Consider the following 21,479-nt stretch of genomic DNA (forward strand, 5'->3'; position numbering starts at 1 on the left):
TATTATAATCATCAACCATGAAAATCGCCTGGCTCCATGACAGAGTGGTCAGTGGCTTGGCTTCACCTCCTCTTGCCCCGGCTTCAATTCTATGCAGGGTCGACGGATTTTAAACATAAAAGGCTTATACCCTTTACTCGAGGACTGGGTACTAATGTGCCCAAAATTCCTGCAACCCATATGCGACAAACAGCACTAAGCTCTACCACACAAACACCAAGTTTCCAGTAAACATCAGACGCGGGGCCTATCTTACAATGATTGCACCAGGCTAGCAATAGACACACGAAAATTATTATTATTATTATTATTATTATTATTTTACAATAATACAATTGTACTGGGTACCTCTTCGGTACGAATTACAAAGAAGAGACAGAGGTAAGCAAAACAAAGCAAAGCACTTGCCTCCGTACAGGCCATGAAGACCCTGGGAAGGGGTGGACGGTAAAAGCTTCCATTATCCGTAAACTCGGCACTTGGTGAGGTAGAGTGGTTAGCTTTACGCCCGGCCGCCTTTGCCCCAAGGAATTAATACGGTTCTCAATTTTGATGTAGGAAGAATGAACATCAGGGTCATTTGCACCTCCGGAAGTGGAAATTTCATTTCTGGCATTTTTTCACTTCCTGACGGGAAATCGAACCTCGTCCTTCTGGGTGAACCGAACACGCCTTTAACGCCTCGGCCAGCCAGCCCCTAAGGAAGAGGCACTATATGTGTTAAAAAAAAGAAAAAGCATTTGGTGGAGTCATGCAGTGGATATTCCATCTCCACGAACTTCCCGACGATGTGGCAAATAGCTAATACGTGTAATGACTGCTTTTGGTCATTCTGTGTAGCTGAAGATTTGCAGATTGAGAAAAGGTTGTCATTCAAAGTATTTGAAATAAAACCATTTATTCCACCATTGTCGGAAAAAACGAAGACGGTTTTCCGTACTTTCCCATTTTCACACCAGGAAAATGCTGGGGCTATACCTTATTCAGGATCACGGCCCTTTCCTCTTCCATTGTCGCCATTGTATTGGAGCGATGTAAAGCAAAATTGAAAAAAAAAAATAGTTTTAAAAATTATTGCAAGCCATGAGCTTCCGTGGCTCAGGCGGCAGCGCACCGTCCTCTTACCGCTATATTCCGTGGTTCAAACCCCGGTTACTCCATCCGAGATTTGTGCTGGACAAGGCGGAAACGGGACAGGATTTTCTTCTTGTACTTCGGTTTTCCCTGTTATCATTCATTCTATCAAAACTTTCCAATATCATTTCATCTGTCAGTCATTAATCATTGTCCCAGAGGAGTGCGACAGGCTTCGGCAGCCAGCACAATTCGCAATTCCTATCCTCGCCGCTTGATGGGGCTTCATTCTTTCCATCCCTGATCCGGTCGAATGACTGGAAACAGGCTGTGGATTTTTTTAAATTTGCAAGACATGATTATTGGAAATGCGATAACTTTCTTGGCTCTCCACATTTCTTTAATTTTCACCGAAAGGATGCTGTTCTAAATCCCAGAGGAACAGGGAAATAAAATTATTGCTAAAAATGAGAAACAAAGAGGGAGATTACGCGAAATATGATGGAAGAGAATGTAAGTTATTACAGTTGAAAGTAACTCGAGATGAAATGAAATGTCGTATGGCTTTTAGTGCCGGGATATATCAGGACGGATAGCCACCGACAATTTAATTAATGCATGACAATTTAATTCGGTCATGGAATCATTAAAAAAACCTCATTCATGCATTTATGTACACCTATGTATAGTGTCTGTGAAAATGGAGGAGAACTCTGTACAGAATTATGATAAATAAATAAATAAATAAATAAATAAATAAATAAATAAATAAATAAATAAATAAATAAATAAATAAATAAATAAATAAATAAATATCCCAGGACGGGTTCGGTTCCCCAGGTACAGGTCTTTCTATTTGACTCCCGTAGGCGACCTGCGCGTCGTGATGAGGATGAAATGATGATGAAGACAACACATACACCCAGCCCCCGTGCCATTGGAATTAACCAGTTAAGGTTAAAATCCCCGACTCGGCCGGGAATCGAACCCGGGACCCTCTGAACCGAAGGCCAGTACGCTGACCGTTCAGCCAACGAGTCGGACAACTCAAGATAATCAGTTATTAAGGAAAGACAGAACACAACGGATAAATGCCAGAGAGGGAAGAGATACTGAAGAAGATGAGCCGCTATCATCTAGGTCACAGCTGATTATAACTTTACAAATTGCCAGGTCACTCCACCGTAATTACATTAGAAACTCGATGTGTTCCGTCTCTATCTCTAAACTAATTTGAAAGCTAACCTTTGTAAACTGAGCCCTTTTTTTGTTTCCACTCTTTGTTCAAATGAATTATTTGGTAGAGTTTTAACTCGACGTCTGTGTGGCGGTACTAACCAGCTACAACACTGGCATTTACGGCACACATGTTAAATAGACTTATTTATCCCATTGAGTGAGTTTGAAGGAACATTTGTCACGGCTACGCTCCGTTCCAAGCTTATTAATAATTCACTGTACACCGAGGCTAATAAAACCGATATCTGTCAAGTACCGCGCTGCAGTACGAAACTCCAGACAACACCGGGTTTTCGGAACGTGAGAGCGACGAATCATCTCAATTAAAATAATCGAGTAAAGTGTGTATTTGATTAGGTATAAGCATGATACTCTTACTGCTTCATTGAAATGAGGGTATTTAAGGTGTGCTCTAAATAGATAATAATAATAATAATAATAATAATAATAATAATAATAATAATAATAATAATAATAAATATCGGTGAACATGGATCATGTGTGTCTACTTGCTGAATGGTCAGTGTCGTGGCCCTCGGCTCAGAGGATCACGCTTTCCGTTCCCGGCATGGCCACGGATAATATTCCTCTGGCACGGGACTTTGTACTCTTCTTTCTTTCTTTCTTTCTTTCTTTCTTATTCCGTTTACCATCCAGGGTTGGTTTTTCCCTCGGACTCAGCGAGGGACCCCACTTCTACCGCCTCAAGGACAGTGTCCCGGAGCGTAAGACTTTGGGTCGGGGGATACAACTGGGAAGGAGGACAAGTACCTCGCCCAGGTCGCCTGACATTTTATGCTGAACAGGGGCCTTGTGGGGAGAGGGGTGGGAAGAGAGGAAGGGATAGATAAGGAAGAGGGCAGGAAGCGGTCTTGGCCTTACGTTCGGTACCATCCCGACATTTGCCTGGAGAATATAATACGTGGGAAAATACGTAAAACCACCTTGAGGATGGCTGAGGTGGCAATCGAAGCCCCTCCCCTCACCATACTCAGTCGACCTCCCGAGGCTGAGTGGACCCTGTTCTAGACCTCGTGCCACTTTTCAAATTTCGTGGCAGAGCCGGGAATCTAACCTGGACCTCCGGGGGTGGCAGGTAATCCCACTAACCACTACACCACAAAGGCGGTCTTACTACACACAACTCACCACACTACCGAGCCCCATAAATCACGCTATACTGAATACATCCTTACACATAGAGTTGGCGTCATGAATATGTAAGGCCGTCAAAGGGCAAAATGTAAAGAAGAAGAATACTTTCTTTACCCTTCCTCCGCTACTTTTCCTACACCCTTGCTGGGTCGCGGGTGCGAACTATGTCGCACATGCGGACTTAGCCTTGTTTTATGGCTGGATGCCCTTCCTGAGACCAATCCCATGTAAAAGGGTGTATTGAGGACTGTGTGTTTTGTTGAAAGCATATAGAGGTGTCGCTATTAGATAGGCAATAATAAGCTGAAGAATGAATCAGACGCAGATAAAATTCTTCACCCGATTGAACCCGGTATTGTCTGAAAAAATCCCCCCTCCCTTGACCAAAGGCCATTATGTTAATCAGTTAACAGCCTAGCCAGGCTACGTCCAAAAGTGCTGGATTTGCAGCTCGACTTAAAATGATATGTTTTTAAAATATGTTTAATATTGCACACAGATATATTCAAATATTATTTTTTGGCAAACCTCGTGAAATTCAGATTAGATTATTTACAGATAAACGTTTGGCTAAGTTGATTCTACTTACTTGTGCACATACTCTTTCCACAAACTAATTGTTTCAAGTCAAAATACACTAACGAGCATCTCTTGGCCGAGATGAAAATAGCTCTAACTGAAATAAACCCAAGTTTTAAAGAAACAATTTCAGATCTCAAATAAACGTAATTAAAAGCCTAGTCTTGTGATTTATTAATTTACTTTAGTCTGAAGTACATATAAACCATAATAAGCATTTGCCTTACAATAAGAAGCTATCACCACCACTGCACTCTGCCCGTTTGTGCTTCCACCTACACCTTCGTTGCGAACTTAATGCTGTTTGCTGGCTTCACGGGTTACTTGTCAAGTAGTTCAGAATTTGCCTATACATACATACATACATACATACATACATACATACATACATACATACATACATACATACAAGGTTGGGGTGAGCCACAGGGAGGGCAACACCCTGTCTGTGGCTAGGAGACTGGGTTTGGTTAAGGCGTAGTTATAATAATAATAATAATAATAATAATAATAATAATAATAATAATAATAATAATAATAATAATAATAATAATAATAGTAACAACGTTACTGGCTCTATGTCCCACTAACTACTCCGGTTTTCGGAATTTAATCCCGCAGGAGTTCTTTTACGTGCCAGTAAGTCTACCGACAAGAGGCTGACGTATCTGAGCACCTTCAAATACCACCGGACTAAGCCAGCATCGAACCTGCCAAGTTGGGTTCAGAAGGCCAGCGCCTCAACCGTCTTAGTCACTTAGTCCGGCGATAGTTGGTTCTTTCAATGTCACAAGCCATTTTGTATAGTGTTTTAAGCATAATCTAAAGATTAGTTAACCATTTTAATTTTAGTATTAAGAAACACTCCTGAAGATGCCTCATATATATAGGCGAAATATGTCCTGTTATTCCATTATGAAACATCGGTTTTGATATCTAATAAAGCACAAATCGTATTGAAAAGTTGGACTTCTACGAGATAATTCTTTCACGAACCTCCAGACATATATTTTACACAATCTTTTCCGTCTAACCCAACATATACTGTTTGTGGTAAACAGGCTTTTCTTTTTACTAAAAGCCGCTTTTGCTTGACTCACACTATTTCTTATTTCCTTGTTACATCTACCATTCTTTGTACCTTGCTTCTCAGGTAATTCAATTCTTTCACGTCATCCAGAGTATCCCCTTTCATTGTGATTTTTACTTTTGAATCTTCTTCTCTGTCACAAAAAAGTAACTTTAGTTTTCTGTTTACTGATCTTATATTAAACTAGCTGAAGAGAGGCCCCTTCGCTGGGTTATTAGTACATCCGGTGGCTTTCACTATACAGAGTGGTCGCAAACAACGTGAACCGGATATATGAGCATTAGAGGGATGGTCATACCGATAAAAAATCTGGAAGAATGATGATATACAGCTCTGTCCGACACCCTGCGAAATACTGAACAAATTCTGTAATGTCGCCACCTACCTTTACAGTTGCAATGTTGTTTCCATACAGACTTTTCAGTAATGACATTAGATGTTGTGCAATGCTAAATTCACCGAGAACCTGCCGTAGTTTATTCCAGACACAATCAAAAGCTTTCTTGTAGTCAGCGAAGCATATTAGCACAGGAAGACAGACCTCACTAGATTTTTCAATTAATTGCCTCATATTAAAAATCCGTTCACGTGTTCCTTTTCCTGCAACAAATCCTGCTTGCTCAATGAATATGTGAGGTGTTATGTAAGACTTGAGGCACTGGTTTATGATGTACATCCCCCTGTGGGTGGGGGCGGTAGAATAAAACCCACGGTATCCCATGCCTGTTGTAAGAGGTGACTAAAAGGGGCCCCAGGGGGTCTGAACTTTGGAGCATGACTTGGCATGAATGATTAGTGTTATATAAAGAATGGTTGCCCAGTTGTACTTCCTCTTAAAACAACAATCACCACCACTATTATGATGTACAATTCAATCTTACTTGCATGAGATATCAGGGCAACTGTACGATAGTTGGAACACTTCCTGACTGATCTATTCTTGTGCAAGGGGATTAAGATAGAGCTTGTCAAATATTTTGGCCATTCTCTCGTCGTCCATATACTATTACACAATGAGTTTATCACGTACGAGCCTTCTTCACCTATTTTTTTAAGCATCTCTCCAGAAATACCATCCAGTCCAGGGGATTTTTCTTCTTCAAATGGCTAATGGCGATCTTGAGTTTGCGTTGTAGAATGAAGAGTTCCAATGCAGTAGGCCCTCCTGGTAGCTGGACTGCTACACCATCATTTCTTCCAGAGTACAGCTTTTCACAGTATTGTTTCCACCTGTCTAGCGCTTCTTTTCTATCTCCAATTAGGCGTCCATTCTCGTCTTCTGTAACCCATGTGTGTGGTTTATATTGACGAGTAATGCTACTGATTTTGTTGAAGATATCCTTTGTTGACTTTGGTTCTGGTTTTGTTCTATTTCCTTGCAAACGCTGTGGATGAACTATGATTTATCTTTCCTACAATGACGCTGTATCTCTCTACACAGTATTCTATATCTATTTCATCCCGATGGATTGGATACCATGTTTCCTCAGACTAATTCTTTTTTCAATCAGTTGCAAAGCCTTGTTTGATATCCAGGGATGTTTTTCACTTTGTGTCCTCATAGCTGGCTCTCGGAGAGATGAGGAAACAAGCTCTTTCATTCTGTCCGACGTCTCATAAGGTGATTCCTCTTCATTTAGTAGCAAATCTAGGAGCTTTGGCCGTACAAGTTGCTCGAAGCGTGCAAGAGATTCCCGGTTAGCGAGTCTAAACTGTCTTGATCTGATCTTCTTGGTGACTTTTAGTTTTAGCGGTATTTTCATGGACACCAGATTGTGGTCACTGCCACATTACGCTCCAGGAAAGGTCTTACAATCTAGAACAAATGTCTTCCAACGTTGTCTGATTCCTGACTCTATCACCAGGCGATATCCAGTTGTGCGGACGCCTTGGGTGATGCAGGAAGAGGGTGTTGCAAACTACTATGTCATTGCCAACACAAAACTCCAGTAGCTGATTTTCTTGTCCATCCTTTCCCCTAGGCCATAACGACCAATCACAGATCTGATGTAAGTGTCTCCAGTAGTGTCCCCAATCTTAGAATTGAAGTCACCTTGGATTATTACTATTTCCCAATTTGCAAACAGATTTATGGTTTCTTCTTACAGTTCATAGAACTCTTTTATTTCAACATCTGATGCTGCAGCTGTGGGAGCATAGACCTGGATAATATTAATCCTGTAAGGGGAAGCATTTAGTTTGATGGTAATGATTTCATTACTGATGCGTTCATAGCCTAGTACAGTGTCGTTCAGTTTTTCAGGAGCAACAATTGCAACACCATTTCGACTCATATCATCGCTTCCCGAAAAGTATACAAGATTCCTTCCATGAGTTACAAAATGTCCATATCCTTTCAGTTGAGTCTCAGTAAGGTCAAGGATATCCACATCATGTGAACTCATTTCTCTTTCTATTACTGCAAGTTTCTCTGACTGTAGGGCACCACGGACGTTCCATATTGCAACCCTCCCAATGACTCTCACAGAGAATTTACTTTGACGGGTTAAAATAGGGCTTCTCTTAATCTTGTCTCCTCCGGAGATCCGACTGGGATACTCCGAAACATTTGGAATTAAGCAAGGCCATCATAGGTTTGTCGAGGGAAAAGTACAGTAGTGGTTTCCCGTTGCCTTCCACTACATCCAATGAGATATAGATGTACTCATTGAAACAATGCACCCCCTTTTCACCACCATAGCGACGGAATATCCAAAAATCCACCTTAGTGGGCATCTACACAGTAATAGAAATGTATCCCCAAAATGTAAATTCTGTATGTCGAGTAGTTTAGGCTGGGCGTTGATTATAGTCAGTCGGGGTTAGCCTTATATACACAGAAAATTGTAATGCCAGACACACTCCTTCTAGATCGCTAAAAAGTAGACTTCAGTGAATATATATAGATCGACATACGAATGTATATGCACGTTTACATATTGCAGACCTGCATTTATAGATTAACTGAAGCTAAATTGTAAGTTATATTGACTAAGGGATTGCACCAGAAGACACCTCATTTAGCGGCCTAAAGTTTGATCCTATGGCATTTTCCCGTATATCCCCTATTTACGGGTTAGATTGAGTTAGAAACTGTGAATAGGGAGAAATGTGGGTAAGACTTTCGCACGCTGCATTATTTTTCGGATACTTATGTGACAGCTAGAAACATAGAAGTTGGCTCACATATGACTACTGGAAAGCCGATATTCGTGCCGAATTTGATGATTCCGTCTTTCCTATAAGTGTGTCAAACTATGGTCTATACGTGTAAAATCTGCAAACTTTTCGTGCATTCGAGAAACACAACCAAATCTAACGCATAAGGGATAGAGATACGACAAAAAGTCAAGGTACAAAAGTTGTAATCACTCCAAACTGAACCGAGATTGTGCCACCCGCTTTGTGATACGACTTACCGTTGACCTACGAAATACATCGAAACGAAGGTCTGTACCATCATTAAAATGCCTCCATATATTACGGGGGTACAAAGAGAAAAATTTAAACATCTCGGAATTTTTACGTCGGTTACAGGATAAAACCTATAAATTTGCCAAATTTCAATTTTCTAGCTCGTCTGGTAGATTGTGCCGCCATGTTGATTTTGGGGAGGGGTAAAAAATGAGGACTTTCAGGAAAATATATACAGATGGTCATTATTACACCTGTAACGGATAACTGTACGAACATTTGGCCAAAATATTTAATGTACAGTCTCACGGTCGTTACTATTTTATTTATGTAGATATGTATCATAATAAAAATACTTCAAAACCTATTTCACTTCTTTTCAAGTCCACTTAAGTGGATTTTCCAAAAACAAAAAATACGTGTTTCTTTATTTAAAAAGGGATTCCAAACACCAATTTTCATGTCTGTAACGTCCTCAGACTTTGAGATATAAGTATCTTCATAAAGATTATTCAAAACCTTTTTCACCCCCTTAAGGGAATTTTCTGAAAACAAAAATGCTCATCTCTTTTTTTTTTAAAGTCTATTCCAAATTCCAATTTTTAGTCTGTAAATTGTTAAGTTTCTGAGATATAGATGTACTCATTTAAAAATTTCACATCCCGTTTTCACGCCCTTAGCGTAGAATATTATAAAAAATCCTCCCTTAGTGAGCACCTACACTGTAATGAAAATGTATCCCCAAAATTTCATTTCTTTATGTCCAGCAGTCTTGGCTGGGCGTGGATTACAATCAGTTGGAGTCAGCCTTTTATATAGATAGATATATTTATTTATTTTATTTATTTATTCCTGACTTACATTTGTGGCGAAGTTAGGGCTCACGGCCCTCTCTTACACTTAACCACTATATACAGAATTTAAAAATGTAAACATAAAAGTAAGACATAGAAATTCTAAAAAGAAATAATACTACAGACAGATAATTCTAAGACTACCGGTAAGTTAGGCCTACATATCAGTACAGCAATTAATGTGATACTTACTAATAATAATAATAATAATAATAATAATAATAAATGAAGAAAACCCATTCACACAACATACACACAATGACTCACACAACTCAGTTTTATGTTACCAGGAAAAACTTTCTGCAGGCAGATTTGAATTTATGAGAGGAAGTAAGGTGCCGAATGTCCATTGGGAGTGTATTCCAGAGTCTCGATGCGGTAACTAAAAAGGATTGATTGTAGGAATTGGTTTTACTTAGTGGAATTTCAAGTAAGGAACCAGAACGGGTACTAATTTCATGGAATGAGGAAAGGAAACGAAAATTAGAAGAGAGGTAAGTAGGAGTGTTCGTCGAGAGCACTTGGTAAACAAGTGTCATTAGGTGATAATTCCTTCGTTCATTTATGCGTAGCCATTCCAATGTTTTGAAATATGGTGTAACATGAGCGTCATGTCACAGTTGGAAGGCATATCGTATACATGAGTTTTGTGCTCGCTGAAGTCTCAAAGCTTGTTCAGCATTTAGATTGACTAGTACTGTATCACAGTAGTCTAAAATTGGGAATAGTAGTGCTTGGATTAATTTTAATTTAAGTTTTTGAGGAAAAGAATTCTTGTGACGTTTCAGGGGATGTAGAGCTGCATGAACCTTTCTACATACATTTGTATATAAGATATAGATATAAGATATATTTTTGTCTTCCATGTACAAGATCTTCTCCACATTCTACGATAATTGCTATGTCATCTGCAAAATTGAACCATAGCTATTGTTTCCCCATTTACCTTTAGTCCCACATTTGCTTCTTTCCTGACCATACTCAGTGAATCTTCCATGTAAGCATTAAAATTATGGGAAACAAATTACATCCCTGTCACGTCCCTTTCTTTACTGCCGTTTCCTCTTGCTCATTTTCGATTTTTATTACTGCAGTTCCATGTTTATACACTGACTGACAGAGCAAATGCAACACCAAGAAGGAGTGGTCAGAACTTTATGCCAATTGCAGGGTAGACTGACGTCACTGAGGTATGCTCATGATGTGAAATGCGCCGCTGTGCTGCGCACGTAGCGAACGATAAATTTGACACGGCGTTGGCGAATGGCCCACTTCGTACCGTGATTTCTCAGCCGACAGTCATTATGTAACGTGTTGTCGTGTGCCACAGGACACTTGTGTAGCTAAGAATGCCAGGCCGCCGTCAACGGAGGCATTTCCAGCAGACAGATGACTTTACGAGGGGTATGGTGATCGGGCTGAGAAGGGCAGGTTGGTCGCTTCGTCAAATCGCAGCCGATACCCATAGGGATGTGTCCACGGTGCAGCGCCTGTGGCGAAGATTGTTGGCGCAGGGACATGTGGCACGTGCGAGGGGTCCAGGCGCAGCCCGAGTGACGTCAGCACGCGAGGATCGGCGCATCCGCCGCCAAGCGGTGGCAGCCCCGCACGCCGCGTCAACCGCCATTCTTCAGCATGTGCAAGACACCCTGGCTGTTCCAATATCGACCAGAACAATTTCCCATCGATTGGTTGAAGGAGGCCTGCACTCCCGGCGTCCGCTCAGAAGACTACCATTGACTCCACAGCATAGACGTGCACGCCTGGCATGGTGCCGGGCTAGAGCGACTTGGATGAGGGAATGGCGGAACGCCGTGTTCTCCGATGAGTCACGCTTCTGTTCTGCCAGTGATAGTCACCGCAGACGAGTGTGGCGTCGGCGTGGAGAAAGGTCAAATCCGGCAGTAACTGTGGAGTGCCCTACCGCTAGACAACGCGGCATCATGGTTTGGGGCGCTATTACGTATGATTCCACGTCACCTCTAGTGCGTATTCAAGGCACGTTAAATGCCCACCGCTACGTGCAGCATGTGCTGCGGCCGGTGGCACTCCCGTACCTTCAGGGGCTGCCCAATGCTCTGTTTCAGCAGGATAATGCCCGCCCACACACTGCTCGCATCTCCCAACAGGCTCTACGAGATGTACAGATGCTTCCGTGGCCAGCGTACTCTCCGGATCTCTCACCAATCGAACACGTGTGGGATCTCATTGGACGCCGTTTGCAAACTCTGCCCCAGCCTCGTACGGACGACCAACTGTGGCAAATGGTTGACAGAGAATGGAGAACCATCCCGCAGGACACCATCCGCACTCTTATTGACTCTGTACCTCGACGTGTTTCTGCGTGCATCGCCACTCGCGGTGGTCCTACATCCTACTGAGTCGATGCCGTGCGCATTGTGTAACCTGCATATCGGTTTGAAATAAACATCAATTATTCGTCCGTGCCGTCTCTGTTTTTTCCCCAACTTTCATCCCTTTCGAACCACTCCTTCTTGGTGTTGCATTTGCTCTGTCAGTCAGTGTATATGTTCCAGATAAGTCTCCTTTCTTTATACCGGATTCCTAAGTTTTTCAAAATATTTGAGCCTATTTGACATTATCAAATGCTCTCTATGTCCATAAAAACTAACAAAGAGTTTTGTCCTTTGCTATCTTCTATCTAGTGGTAGCTCAATGTGATAATCATTCTCGTGTTCCTTTTCTAAAATCAGATTGGTCTTCAATTATACATTTCTCTGCGTGGCTTTCTATACGTTATAGTACGACATAGGCTAACATTCAAAGTTATTGTGCGATACTGACCGCACTCCTTAGCTTTCGCTTTCTTTGCTTTTGGTATTAACACATTTATCTCAAAGTAGAGGGTAATTCTCCCTTCTCCTAGATGACCTCTTCATCTTCATCATCTGTTTACCCTCCAGGGTCGGTTTTTCCCTCGGACACAGCGAGGGATCCCACCTCTACCGCCTCAAGGGCAGTGTCCTGGAGCTTCAGACTCTTGGTCGGGGATACAACTGGGGAGAATGACCAGTACCTCGCCCAGGCGGCCTCACCTGCTATGCTGAACAGGGGCCTTGTGGAGGGATGGGAAGATTGGAAGGGATAGACAAGGAAGAGGGAAGGAAGCGGCCGTGGCCTTATGTTAGGAACCATCCCGGCATTCGCCTGGAGAAGTGGGAAACCATGGAAAACGACTTCGAGGATGGCTGAGGTGGGAATCGAACCCACCTCTACTCAGTTGACCTCCCGAGGCTGAGTGGACCCCGTTCCAGCCTCATACCACTTTTCAAATTTCGTGGCAGAGCCGGGAATCGAACCCGGGCCTCCGGGGGTGGCAGCTAATCACGCTAACCACTACACCACAGAGGCGGACCTAGATGACCTCTACTAGTTTTAAAATTCCTTCCTTCATACGTGGTCCACTTCTCTTTACGAGTTCTGCTTTTAGATTATCAATACCTGGTGCCCGATTATATTTTAGCTCCTTTAATGCTAAGTCAAATTCCTCTTTTATTATACTGCAGCAAAATATACATTTACACTATAAATGTATATTTGACAATGCATGGATGTTTTTCACCCTCAATTTTTATTGTCAGGGCATAAAAATAAGACCTACTTGCACACAAGTGCTCTACTATCAAATCTATATAATTATATAGACTGACTGACTGACTGACTGACTGACTGACTGACTGACTGACTGACTGACTGACTGACTGACTGACTGACTGACTGACTGACTGACTGACTGACTGACTGACTGACTGACTGACTGACTGACTGACTGACTGACTGACTGACTGACTGACTGACTGACTGACTGACTGACTGACTGACTGACTGACTGACTGACTGACTGACTGACTGACTGACTGACTGACTGACTGACTGACTGACTGACTGACTGACTGACTGACTGACTGACTGACTGACTGACTGACTGACTGACTGACTGACTGACTGACTGACTGACTGACTGACTGACTGACTGACTGACTGACTGACTGACTGACTGACTGACTGACTGACTGACTGACTGACTGACTGACTGACTGACTGACTGACTGACTGACTGACTGACTGACTGACTGACTGACTGACTGACTGACTGACTGACTGACTGACTGACTGACTGACTGACTGACTGACTGACTGACTGACTGACTGACTGACTGACTGACTGACTGACTGACTGACTGACTGACTGACTGACTGACTGACTGACTGACTGACTGACTGACTGACTGACTGACTGACTGACTGACTGACTGACTGACTGACTGACTGACTGACTGACTGACTGACTGACTGACTGACTGACTGACTGACTGACTGACTGACTGACTGACTGACTGACTGACTGACTGACTGACTGACTGACTGACTGACTGACTGACTGACTGACTGACTGATCATCATCATCGACGAGCCAAATCTATTGGCCATAAAGAAATGAAATGAATGAGTGTAGATGCACACTAAGGAAGGGTTTTTGGATATTCTGTCGCTAAGAGGGTGAAAATGGGGTGAATTTTTAAAATGAGTATATCTATATCTCAAAAACTGAACAATTCAAAGACGTGAACATTGGTATTTGGTACTTCCTTTAAAAATAAAGAAACACGTATTTTTGTTTTCGAGATCTCCACTCTTAAGGAGATTAAAAGAATTGAAAAATCGGGTGAATTTTTAAAATGAGTAGGCTATATCTACAGTAGATCTACATCTCATAAACGTAACATGTGACGTGAAAATTGATTTTTGGAATCTCCTTTCAAAATACAGAAACACGGATTTTTGTTTTTAGAAAATCGACTTAAGTTGGGGAGTGAAAATAAGTAAAGGGAGGGTTGAATTCTTTTTATGAGAATACTTATATCTCAAATATAATATGTTACGGACGTGAAAATTAATATTTGGAATATCCTTTAAAAATAAACAAACACGTACTTTTTTTTGGAAAGTCCGCTTAAGGAAACGGGTCGGGGGTTGGGGGAAGGGAAAGAAGTGAAGAAGGAGTTGAAATTTTTTTTTATGAGGTTACATATATCTCAAAAATTTAAGATGTTCCAGACGTGGAAATAGGTATTTGAAATTTCCTTTAAAAATAACTAAAAATAAAGTGCATTTTTTTCGATGAGTTTTTATACTTTACGGATCTTCACACAATGTCTTAGAGCAGTAGCGAGAAGCGATTAATTTTATTAAATTACGAAATCTTCCCGAGCACAGCTGCAGGTAACCGCTAGTACTGTGTAATATGTAAACAGCTTCGCGCTGGCGTGTGAGACGAATCCGATTCCGATTCAATATCCGGTGTTGTAACATGGAAGCAAAGAAGCACTGGCCTTCTCAATGAATATAATTTGATTGGTGCAAACTCGACACATGGGATATACACGTCGAAAATGATCAAATCAAGTGGAGAGCTGCACTGTATCTTATAGTTAAATATTCATACCTCGAGCAGAGGTGAGCTTAATTGGAAGAGGGATGTCTGGTGATACAATTATATAAAGTATTCTGCAGAAGGATTAGCAAAGAGACGGGAGATCTGGTGATGTAACGGTGTAAACGGGGGCTACCCAAGGGACTGTTCTGACGTCACACTCCATCATCCCAGCTAACAGAGTTAACAGCGCTCCATTCTTGATTGCTCCATTATACTGATTGGGTTTTGGTTTTCTTCAATCATCTTGGTCCATTGGGGCATAAGTAAGATTCCGTTACTTGACTTCAATCGTTAGGAAGCATAATGACAACTTTCCTTGTATTGTGATCGAGTAAGGAAGAGCGTTATTAACATTAACGACGATCTACCTCATGAATTTTCCCACCGAGGGTTAGCAGTTCCTCACAGTAGCTCTGATGGTTAAGGCACAGGCTTTCTGAACCCAAGTTGGCAGGTTCGATCCTGGCTTACTCCGGTGGTAACTGAAGGTGCTCAAATACGTCAGCCACGTGTCGGTAAATTTACCGGCACGTAGAAGAACTCTCGCGTGACAAAATTCCGTCACCTCGGCGTCTCCGTAAACCGTAAATGAAGTTAGTGGGACATAAAAAATTAACATTTATTTTATATTTTAATAAAAGTACCTCAGATATTGCTTCTCACTTTGGGACCGTTATTAGAGTCCCGAATTAATTTATTTCAAGTGAACACTTCCTAACGTAAAAAAGAGTGATCATCAGGCTGAACATATCTAGATCCTCGAGGACAAGTACGACCAAAAGGAAGGAACATATTATCATTGATTTTTTATTTATTTTTTACAATCTGCTTTGCATTGAAACCGACACAGATAGCTTTAATGGCGACGATGAGATAGGAAAGGCCCATGAATGGGAAGGAAGTGGCCGTGGCCTTAAGGTACATTCCCAACATGTGACTGGTGTGAAGGTAGGAAACCACCGAAAACCATCTTCAGAGCTGCCGAAAGTGCGGTTCGGGCCCAGTAACTCCCGGATACAAGCTCATAGCTGCGCGCCCCTGACCGCAAGGCCAACTCGCCCAGTTCATCGAGATTTCTTGGTTATTTTATTTTGCTATTTGTTTTACATCGCGCCCGGCGAAGAGAGGTCTTTTGGCGACGATGGGATAGAAAAGGCTTAGGACTGTGAAGGAAAATACTCTGACCTCAATTTAGGTACAGCCCCAGAATTTATCTGATGTGAAAATAGGAAAAATACGGAAAACCATATTCAGGACTGCCGAGAGTGGGGTTTCGAACCTACTACCTCCCGAACGCAAATCCACAGCTAGGTGACTCAAACCCCGTAGCCAACTCGCTCGGTTTTTGGCTTAGTTAATGCACGAAAGTTTGTCAACACGTGGCCAATAAAAGGGTAGAGTTCTATGTCTCAGACATACATTCATACGTCTTCGCCATAGTCTGTAAAGCTTTTCACCATTCAAGCCTCTGAGAATTAACTGAGCACCTCAACAATTCTCTACTTGGAACTAGCTCTGTGATCTCATTTAGTTCCTCGCGTCTTAACAATGCATTATTAAAAGCCGAAATTAACTATCGTTGCTTTGGTCTCCCTCTTCGTCTCTTACCCTCCATGGCCGAGTAGATCATTCTCCTAGTTAACCTATCCTCCCCCATACCACAAGTTTGTTTCTAACTTACGCTTTCAGAACGAGTTTAAATTATTATATTTGCTTCGAATTGCCTTACACTTCCCTATTATTATAGAACTAACCAAGGTTATTGACAAAATGGGTATTAGACACATGCATATTGAAAAATAAGACAAGAAATAATTTATTATAACAAATTTTACCACGAGACTGTCCGGCTCCAGGGCTAAGTGGTTAGCATGCTGGCCTTTGGTCACAGGGGTCCCAGGTTCGATTCCCGGCAAGGTTGGGAATTTTAATCATAATTGGTTAATTCTGCTGGTAGGGGGGCTGGGTGTATGAGTCGTCTTCATCATCATTCCATCCTCATCACGACGTGCAGGTCGCCTACGGGTGTCAATTCAAAAGACCTCCACCTGGCGAGCTGAACTTGTTCCTCGGACACTCCCGGCACTAAAAAGCCATGCCCTACGCAATTTCATTTCATAGCACGAGACATGATATGCATAGTTTGACGTTGCTTCCGAACAAGACTATTCTAAATTTTCGTATCACGAAATTTATCAGGTTCCTGTCTATCATATCTGTCGATACTGCTGTACGAAGGAATACACCAAGGAAATACAACCATACTTCCCAGGAATACGCTGCTCCCTCTGGCATATTTATCCAAATGTTTTCATTCCCCTCCCTGAAGGGGAGGGGCGGGCCACTTAGACGGTAACGCCCTCCCTATGATGATAACAATATTTTATGACTTATGATGATCGATTTCTGCCAAGTAATATGTCCTTGAATTGAAATTACCCCGCGTTCAGGTGCCACAGAAATTTGCATCTTTGTTCAACCATTCCGACTGCGGTCCTTAATCACCAAGAGGGATGCTGCCCTGTTTCTATAAACCATTGGATTGCCTATTGTAGGCTCCAGATTAACAGGCATGCGATATTATCAAACATCCTTCGGCTAAGTCCTCTGCTTGGGTATTTACAGGCTCACGAACCGAAAGTAGTTTCTGACTTTCGCATAGACTATGACAGATGGGACTATGAGAGGTCAGTGTTCATTAATTCGTCACTCTTTCGTATTGAATAGCAGCCATTTGCGGGCAGCGGCTCAGTTTCTGGCACGTTCAAAGCAAACGAAATCAGCGCCTAAACGCAAATGTGCTTGTATTCAAACATTTTTCAGTTCCAAAGCACATGAAATCAAGATTATTTGCAACTAATATTTTGACTATATTTGATTTGTGTGAGCTACTGTTTTCACAGATGAACTGTTGCTAGCCAAAGTACAGATCTCGTTGGTCTCAAGAACATGTTGCCGCAGCAAAAATAACTTTAACAGAAGTAAACCCAGAGTTTAGTAATATAATTTTAAATGTAAATGATGTGTAATTAAAAATAAAATCTTGTAATTTATTGCTTGTTTACTGTCGTCCAAAGTGTATATATGAACCGAAATCATCGAGCGAGTGGCTGCTTGGTTTGGTTCACGCAGCTGTCAACTTGCATTCAGAAGGTGGTGGGTCGAACCTGCACTGCCGGCAGTCCTGAAGTTGGTTTTCCGTGCTTTCCCATTTTCACATCACGCAAATTATGGGGCTATATATTAACCAAGCCCACGGTCGCTTCTTTCCCGCTCCTATCCCACTGTCGCCAAGAGACCTATCTGTGTCGTGCAAAAAAAAAAAAAAAAGAACCGTAATCAATATTGTCTAAGAATCAACAACCGCAACCGCTTATATCTCCACCTAGTGGTTCGTTGCGAACTACGCATTGTTCAATCATAATGTTACAATGTTATTAGCTTTACGTCCCTCTAACTACTTTTACGGTTTTCGGAGACGCCGAGGTGCCTGAATTTAGTCCTGCAGGAGTTCTTTTACGTGCCAGTAAATCTACCGAAACGAGGCTGACGTATTTGAGCACCATCAATTACCATCGAACTGAGCTACAACCGAAACTGCTAAGTTGGGGTCAAGAGGCCAGCGCCTGAGTCATTCAACACGACATGTAATGTTTGCAGACCGCCATAGAGCACAACGTCATTAACATGCAGACGTGCTAGTCATGCTCAGCAATGCCCATTCTTCGGAAGCTTCCATACAGTGACAGCCACAAAAAGAGACGAACACTTCCGTGGAAGCTACGTTTTGCTCTCCCCTGGCAGATATTGAAATTACTAGATCCATAAAGGAATAGCAGTGGGCTTATATTAGCGGGCGTATCTTCCCAAAGATACGCCCATAACTCACATTATCCGTCCGTCAATTTCATATCTAAAACTCCGTTCCCATTCTTATCTGTAGATCAATAGAAACGTAGTACACACTGACGTTAATTACCACTTAATGTGGTAACCGCTACTGGCTACTTGTCCAGCACACACAGGAGTAACAGAGTAAATGTTTAGACAAGAGCTTATCCAAACATGATGAAGACTAGAGTCAACTCAGCGGGAAACTAACTCTACTCACCCTTCAATTCTTCGGTCGAGATGTCCGGCGAAAAGGCTGCCGCCTCTAGCCGTCCTCGGGCGCCCGCCCCCACGCAGAAGTGCACCACGCGACACTCTCCGTCCTCCATGGGCTCATGGGAGCCGCCGCCGCCGCTCGCAGCGCCGCGCCGGCAGCCTCCTACAAAACAAGCAATTCAATCTAGAGTAAATCAATGTTTGCCATTTAAACATATGCATGACTGGCGATTTTATAGAAGGCAACTTGTTAATCTCCCTTAATACAGGATATCCCACCAAAATGTGAGAATTAACGGATAGAACAGCCCTCAATAACACAAAGCGTGACATGATATAGGCTTTTGGGCATATGCCATGTCAAGAAAATAAGGTGAAATTCTTTACTTTTCACACAGAACATTGCTCCGCTTCTTCAGAAGAGCACAGATCTCTGCGAAAGGCAAAGAATTTATTTTCTTGACACGGCATAAGCCCAAGAGCCTATATCACGTCCTCAATTACGGGCCGTGAAAACATCGATGGTAACGCAAAACGTCTCTATAAGGTATGTTGTAAGGTCGATCTTTTACGAGTTACAGACGTTCTATAGTTGCAATGGAGTTGTTGGTAACATCTCCACCTGGCACATCCCATTTCGAGTAATTGTAGCCATGTTTGTGTACAAGCAATGACACATCACTCTATAATAAGTGCTAAAAATGTTGGAAGCTGAGTAGCGCAAAACCGAGTGTTGCTGTTTTTTTTTTTTTCAATTTGCTTTAAGTCGCACCGACACAGACAGGTCTTATGGCGACAATGGGATAGGGAAAGTGATAAACATGTGAAGGTCGCGGCCGTGGCCTTAATTAAGATACAGTCAAAGCACTTCCCTGGTGTGAAAATGGGCAACCACGGAAGGCTGCCTACAGTGGATTTCGAACACACTATCTCCCGAATACAAGTTCACTGCTGCCCGCCCCTAACTGCTCGGCGAACTTGCTTGGTCGTTTAATATTCAATCTATACTAATATTATAAAGAGGAAAATTTTGTATGTTTGTTTGTAACGAATAGACTCAAAAACTACTGAACCTATTTTAAAAATTACTTCACCTATAGAAAGCTACATTGCAAGTGAGTACCATGGGCTGTATTTTATTTTCAAAAAGAAAATCGAGACGGGGGGCAGGGGGGAGGAGATATAAAAATAATAGGCTAATATAGGCAAAATATCGAATTTGTCGCTTAAGGACGAAACAAAGCTCAATTTAATCCTCTTGACGCAAAGAATAAAACTCGGTAAGTCCTACGGGTCCGAAAACCATGTTTTAATGCCCTAGAACCAACCGTTTCGGAGATATTGGCACCACACTGCCCCTGCTCTAGTAATCGTATAAAATAATGAACTGCCGTAACCATGGCAACGTCAGCTCCAGGATTCTACAGCAGCGAAATTATCTCCTTACAATAAATCACAAAAACATAACATGTTACAGACATGAAAATTGATATTTGGAATCCCCTTTAAAAATAAAACAACACAAATTTTCGTTTCCAGAAAATCCACTTAGTGGGGGGGGGGTTTGTGTGTGAAAAGGTCAGAAAATAGTAGGATTATTTATATGAGGATACATATATCTCAAAAAATGAAGATGTTACAAACTTCAAAATTCCTACTTGGAATCTCCTTTAAAAATGAACAAACTCTTTTTGGAAAGTCCACTTAAGGGGGTGAAAAGAATATAAAAACGGGTGAATTTTTAAAATGAGTATCTTTTTCTTCTATCGCTTTACCCACACCTGTGGGGTTGCGGGTGCGAACTGTGTGGCTCATATGGATTTGACTCTGTTTTACGGCTGGATGCCCTTCCTGACGGCAACCGTATGTGTAGGGATGTAATCTATGCTTCTATATTAATATTATAACGAGGAAAATTTTGTATATTTGTTTGTAACGGATAGAATCAAAAACTACTGAACCGATTTTAAAAATTAATTCACTTATAGAAAGCTACATTGCTAGTGAGTAACATGGGCTGTATTTTATTTTCATAACAATTCGAGGGAGGGGGCGATGGGGGGAAATATAAAAATATTAAAATAATAGGCTAATACAGGCGAAATCGAATTTGTCGTACAAGGGCGAGACAAAGCTCATTTTAAGCCCCTGGACGCAAAGAACGAAACTCGGTAAACCCTTCGGGCCCGAAAACCATGTTTTAAAGCCCTAAAACCAACCTTTATGGAGATATTGGAAGCATACTACCCCTGCTCTAGGAATCGGATAAAGAAACGAACGGCCGTAACCATGGCAACGTCAGCTCCAGGATTCTACAGCAGCTAGATTATGCATGTATGTTTGGGCATAGCTGCCAACCAAAATTGATACACATATGACTTACTATCTGGAAAAAAATAAACTGTTGAGTAAGACGCTCATAGCACTCCTTTGGGCTGGGATAGAAAGGCAGTGAAGTATAAAAATAATAGTCCCGGAGATCTCCGTAGTACTGCGACCAACGGTTGCC

General features: G+C 41.9%; 1 protein-coding gene across 4 annotated transcripts in view; it reads right to left on the reverse strand.

Moving 5' to 3' along the window:
* The window catches only part of Pde9 (phosphodiesterase 9), a 1,237,973-nt gene that overhangs the window by 145,313 nt on the left and 1,071,181 nt on the right, over window positions 1-21,479 (reverse strand). For all 4 annotated transcript variants that reach the window (XM_068228340.1, XM_068228339.1, XM_067149920.2 and 1 more), the window contains one exon: window positions 18,975-19,133. In XM_068228340.1, the coding sequence (XP_068084441.1) occupies window positions 18,975-19,083 (109 nt within the window). In that variant the 5' untranslated portion in view covers window positions 19,084-19,133. The remainder of the gene's footprint in view (window positions 1-18,974; window positions 19,134-21,479) is intronic.

Source organism: Anabrus simplex, chromosome 6, assembly GCF_040414725.1.
Source record: "Anabrus simplex isolate iqAnaSimp1 chromosome 6, ASM4041472v1, whole genome shotgun sequence".
Classification (NCBI taxonomy): Eukaryota; Metazoa; Arthropoda; class Insecta; order Orthoptera; family Tettigoniidae; genus Anabrus; species Anabrus simplex.